This window comes from Atheta coriaria, unplaced genomic scaffold (genome assembly GCF_025399875.1).
Source record: "Atheta coriaria isolate IRGN ID8LTWV9N9 unplaced genomic scaffold, Caltech_Dcor_3.1 hic_scaffold_26_pilon, whole genome shotgun sequence".
NCBI lineage: Eukaryota > Metazoa > Arthropoda > Insecta > Coleoptera > Staphylinidae > Dalotia > Dalotia coriaria.
Genome location: NW_027045468.1, coordinates 18,739 through 24,460, shown reverse-complemented (window position 1 = coordinate 24,460; position 5,722 = coordinate 18,739). Strand labels below are relative to the sequence as shown.

At 32.2% G+C, this 5,722-nt stretch overlaps 1 protein-coding gene and 1 long non-coding RNA gene across 2 annotated transcripts; one reads left to right on the top strand and one right to left on the bottom strand.

The window, feature by feature from the left end:
• Nucleotides 1-446: 446 nt before the first annotated feature.
• On the top strand, nt 447-1,269 carry LOC135802497 (uncharacterized). The gene is made up of 2 exons (XR_010550565.1): nt 447-714; nt 847-1,269. It is a non-coding gene; the product is annotated as an uncharacterized lncRNA (long non-coding RNA).
• On the bottom strand, nt 1,193-4,641 carry LOC135802495 (uncharacterized). Its single transcript, XM_065316103.1, has 8 exons — nt 4,367-4,641; nt 4,123-4,309; nt 3,815-4,060; nt 3,227-3,750; nt 2,350-3,166; nt 2,041-2,258; nt 1,587-1,985; nt 1,193-1,528 (listed from the first exon to the last, which is right to left on the bottom strand). The coding sequence occupies exons 1-8, from the start codon at nt 4,580-4,582 to the stop codon at nt 1,361-1,363; spliced, it is 2,775 nt and encodes a 924-aa protein (XP_065172175.1). The 5' UTR covers nt 4,583-4,641; the 3' UTR covers nt 1,193-1,360.
• Nucleotides 4,642-5,722: the final 1,081 nt, after the last annotated feature.

Sequence of the window (5,722 nt, the reverse complement as noted above, 5' to 3'; positions counted from 1 at the left end):
GGAAATATTTTGAGTAGGTAACATAAGTTGATAGTTACCATTTAGGCACCGGCTCGTGGCTATTAACGTGCACAATATAAATAAAACACGCGCACCATCACCCACAACACATAACTCCGCCATTGTTGTTTTGCTACTAAACTGTTTTCTCCGTTCATACTTCTCCCCCTTTTGATGACCAACGATCGGGTGAACTCGGTGAAATAACGAAGCATCCAAACGTTTTCTTGATTCCAATTATAGGCAACCAATCGTACACATTAAATCAAGGTGAATTTTACAATGAAGTCGAAAATTAATTGAACTCAACTCAATAATTTCGGATAAATTATTTATTATAATATATAGTTAATCACACATATTTTAATTTGTTATATATATTTTTTAATTATTATTGATGTATAGATACGTGAAAATTGCAGGAAAATATAGCGCATGCGTTTAATTTTCTCTTATTTTCTTCGTCATCACAAATCACAACATTATATTTTAATAAAAATTGCGTCAAATATTGCACTATACTGTTTATATGTTATACGGTTTATGTTACGGTATTTATTTATAAATTATTAAGAGAAATTCTCCAAGGACGCCCAAACATCATGTCCTTGTGTTTTGGCATAACCTAGGATAAGGAAAAACTTGATTACCATGATTACACCTTTCGATGAATTCGTGTATTTAATTAATCATGTCGTACTTGGGGACGAACCGGTAAGAAAATCAAATTTTAATATCATAAATGTATATTTCTAAAAATGTTATTTTAGTCTCTGGAAGATTTTATCCTATTGATTGGTACAGTGGTGGCGTTTATTGCATTTGTCCTTTGGTGCTGTTTTCCAGTTATCCCAAAAGATGAAGATGATGAAGAACACAGACTGGTTATCAAACGAGATGAACTTAATTACACGCAACGAATTGAGTCAAATTGTTAGGTACGCAAACCAAGAAATAAAAACAAAATGAAAGCAACCTGTAATAAAGTAATACTAATTGACCAGGGTATAAACAAATATTGATATAAATTTTGAAGGTAGTGATGACGATTGAAAATCTACATGTGGTCGTTAATTTTTTCATGGCCTATTGGTTTTTATAGCGCGGCTATGTCCTTGCATAAATATATTGATGTATTTTCATATCTACTGAACTACAAGTTATTGTATAAAATGTGAATAACTGTATCAAATTTAAATTTGTAAATGTTATCTAGTCCTATATTTATTGATTGCTATATTTTAGTATAATAAATGTACATACACAATATTTATTTATTTGTTTGAGTTTAAAGCGTTGATTTATCAGTTTTCTTCTTTTTTTGAGTCTATAAACAATTTTTGGTATTCATGCCATCATTTCAAGATTCTTTACAGTCAATTGAAAATGACAATGAAATTCCGGAAATACTTCCATCAAAAATAGACATACGGTCATTGCTATCTTCCGAAACAAGATCCGGAGGAATCTGTGCAAATGGCTCTTTAATAATATCTGACTGGATAACTAATTTCTGAGAGAAAAATCGCTAAAAAATTAATTTCAAATAAGTTATAATGTACAAAACAAATATTGATATTTTTTACGAATGTATTGACGCATTGCAGTGTTCTATGCGTCTCAATAATTCCTAATTCTGTGAGAGACTCTCTTGCATACGTATAAGATTGTCTAATCTTAGCGTTGGTGGCACGTGCCAGATATTTCATTTCTGCAAGTCCTTGAATAGCGGGACCAAGTTTAGTTTCACGAAGAAGATGATAAAACTCCTCTTCAGAAATATGTTCATTCTTTCTTTCAATTGCCAGCCAATTGTTCTGTAATTTTTGTATCTTTTGGCCACAATCAAGGAAGTGATTTAGAAGTGTATCCAGCATAAATTTATGGCCTGGAGCAGGTTGAATTGGGCTCATTTCCAAATCAAGTTCCATCCACATTTCTCCTAGTTTTATTACTAGATAATTTTCACACAATATTTTTGTTATCTATAAAAGGCAAATTAATTATGCAATAAATTAGCATGTAAAAAATTATTTTTACTTTGTCGTCAGTAGATAAATTGGAATCGTATGTTTTATAGTAGTCGTTTAAAAGATCTAACGTTTGACCATGGTGATTGCTTAGCAATTGCAAAATTGCATAGATTTTTGGTCGGCAACTGACAAATAAATCAGTTATTGATGGACTTACTTCAAAAGAATATTTTTTGTTTAATAATGCTTCTTTCTGAATTGTTCCCATTAGGGGAAACTTTGGATCTATAAAAATAAACACCGAGGGAAAATCATTTCAATTAAATCAACACAAAAAGCAATTTCTAAATTAAATGCTTAAAAGACAATATTTTACCAGTTATTACACCTCTTGACGACAATTCTACGCCTAGTTGCTGACACTCCTTTCGAAAAATATTCACCAATAAGCTTAAAAATCCTACACCGTCTTTTTGCCAAGTAACAACATATGGAATTGCAGTACCTTCTTGAATAATATCCACCAGATAGCCCAAACAAATTAGTTTTACGGTAAAAGCCGCATTTTTTATCAGATCCAACATTATAAAAATTCCCTTCAACTTGATAAAGTAATAAAAATTAACATTGTTATGCAAACCGTTGTTCCAAATCAACCAAACAGAATAAACAATCAAACGTTGAATATAAGCACTATCAGTTGGTCTAGGATTCAAGACCCGATTGAATAGTGCTACCGCAAATTCTACATTTGCAGCACATTCATTCGCAGGAAGTATTCCCAAAATATGTACAGATTGCGCCATTATTTTCTGGTTCTTAAGTTTTAAATCCATATCAAACAATTTTTCAATTATATTTCTTTGCAGTTTACTTTGTGTCTCGATATCTTCTTTATACAAACAAGAATTCTTTGCAAGAACACGTATCATTGTAATTGAGAACCTCAATGCTTGAAAGTAAACATCGAATCGTTGTTCGTAATCTCCTGATATTACGAGTTGATGTAATATATTAACAATATGTGTTTGTCCACTTGCGCAAAGAAAAGCACTTACATGCTCAGATACAATATGCTGTAAAACATTTAAAACTGTTAGAAGTAGTGTGTCATAAAACCTTGGTGCCCAACAGGTAATATCCTTGTTTAAGAGTTTGCATAACGCAAACATTATTTCTTCATCTTCATAAATCTATAATGTAACATAACCTTAAACACAAGCTACTTTTATATTAGTTTTTATCATGCTTACTCTGTCTGCACCTAAACAATGATGGAACACAATTAATCCTATCATAGAAATTTTCTTTAACTCATAATCATTGATGTCGGAAAAATTAAACTGCACAGTTGCAAGCCATTTTCCACCTTGTGTGCAATCACCAATCTTTGACAATATTGCAAAATCATGCACAATACCAGATTGAACATGTTTTGCATCAGGAAAACACTCAGCAAATAACAACCACAAGGCTGCCGTAAAATTCCGCTCGTTTTTGTAACGTTCGTCGATAGTATACAAACGCAAAGCATACCGGAGTCCCCAGAGAGCTTCCACACCCGGCGAGTTGATTTCATTCTTGACCTCATCACTAGAATAGTTGTGATAAGTGTCCAGTAGAGTGTGGATCAACATTATTGAATCGTCCAGGGGGTAGTCGTGGTCCACGACGTAGTTTTCGTATTGGGGTCGAGGACCACCAAGATGTTCCTGCCATTGTGGATTAAGCCGCATCATTACTATTTGAAGGCAACCATCTTTGATTAAAGTCATACCTATTATTTAAAATAGCAAAGTGTTCAGAAAATAACATAAATCAATGCTTATGAAGAATATTACACATTGATGCTGAAAATGTAGCAATAATAGAAACCATTTTCACCAGATCAAAGTAAATATCATTGTTGCACAATTCCATATACTGTGTTAAAATCAATGGTAAGTTTGATAATTCAATTTGTCTAGTCATTATAGTCCATGGCATTGAGTGATCTGGCAGTATTTCTTTATATTCCAACAGCTGTTGTAATGAATTCATAATTATTTCTCTTACAATTTGTTTTGAGGTTGTAACAAGTATATAACCTAAAATTAGTTGGTAAAACATGATTATATGGAAATAAATATGGTTATGTTAATGTACAAACCAAAAAAATCAAAATAATTTTGAACGTTTTGGCTAAAATCTAATATTTCATTTGTGCGACACATCAATGGGGGATATTTCATTAAACCAAGAAAATACTTTGCGTATTCAAAGAAAATCGGCAAAACTTCGCCCTTGCACATTAAAATTTCAATTAGTTTTGTTGCATCTTGAATATCTTGAATCCACTAGATAAAGAATTAATACATGAATAGTTTTTTAAAACTTGGTATATAGAAACTTACAAAACCACATGTTAATCCACATTTTAAATCTTGAAGCAAGTAAATTTGTCTTTTGACTTGATCCTCAGAGATTGTATCCTTCATAACGCGAACCAAAGTATGCAAAATACACTTTGGGTTTATGGATTTGCCCGTCCATTGTGGAGGTGCAGGATGATGATCGCAACAAGGTTCTCCACATGATAACAATTCAAAATTACTTTCAACTAATTCCATTTGATATTTTATTTGAATATTTTATATGTCAATGATTTCTATTAACTTGATTGAAGTTCCTGTATATTTTGATTTAAAACAAGTTTTTTTATTTGTAAATTTGGTTGCATATGTTCAAATAACACAAATATGATAAAATCCTTATAGTAGAATATATTGTTTCCTGTGTAGCCTACTCCTCAGGCGTTAGTGTACACCGTGAAGGTAATATTCCAACAGGATTAAGACTTTTCCTTGTTTCACCGCGCTCCTATCGCTGTTTCCCGATTTTCACGACCCTTTCGCATGGCGGCGTGTTGGCTGGTGTTGGCGCCTTGTGCGTGCGCCAAGATCCGCGCTGTGTGAGGGCGAAAGTATGTCAATATCGTCGACATGAATCGCGTTGCTCAACTCGGCATTCATACTAATAAATGCATCGCAAATTTCATTGGTGTTTGTGCATAAAGACACTGGAAAGTTAGTCGTGAAGAAGCAGCGTTTTGGTTGTGTACTGCGAGTCGGCGCTGACCAACATTGTGAGGTAGGATAATACTCAACAATACATAATACAAAAATAATCAAAACCACAGATAATACCAAACACAACAGAAGCATGAAACGTGTATGAAACATAAAAGAATTCCGTGTTTTATGTGTGTTACCACGTTCGTTATGTGATAAAAACATGAATGAGAAATTATCGTTATTACAATCTGTAAAACAAAACACAAAAATTAACAAGCATAAAACAGAAACACAAAACGAAATAATTAATTGTAATTATTTCTAATTTTGGTATTACATTAAAATTGAATAATTAGGACAGATGTATAAATAGAATCATGAATAAAGAAATGAAGGAATTGAAAGGAAGTAGACACGGCTGGTAAGACAGTAATCGGTATCGATTTTCAATTAAATATGAATTATGTTTTCAATCCGGATACAGCTGTGCTTTTCGAGCAAAAAATTAATAGCCTTTGTAATCTTTTATAAATAGATGCCAGTATATATATATATATATATATTCTAAATTACGTCAACAAATCATAACTGCAGGTATGTTAGAATAATAGGCTATTAATTTGTACAAATTTATAGAATTGTACAAAAACAACTACTGATTAATTCTATTTTTGATTAATTCCGTGTCGTGGCTAA

Bases quoted from the DNA above. Each gene is read 5' to 3' on its own strand.
- LOC135802495 (XM_065316103.1), bottom strand. From the start codon at position 4,582: ATGGAATTAGTTGAAAGTAATTTTGAATTGTTATCATGTGGAGAACCT. The intron at 4,310-4,366 runs GTAAGTTTCTAT...TTCTTTATCTAG, and splicing joins GTGGATTAACATGTGGTTTT to TGGATTCAAGATATTCAAGA. The intron at 1,986-2,040 runs GTAAAAATAATT...TGCCTTTTATAG, and splicing joins ATTTATCTACTGACGACAAA to ATAACAAAAATATTGTGTGA.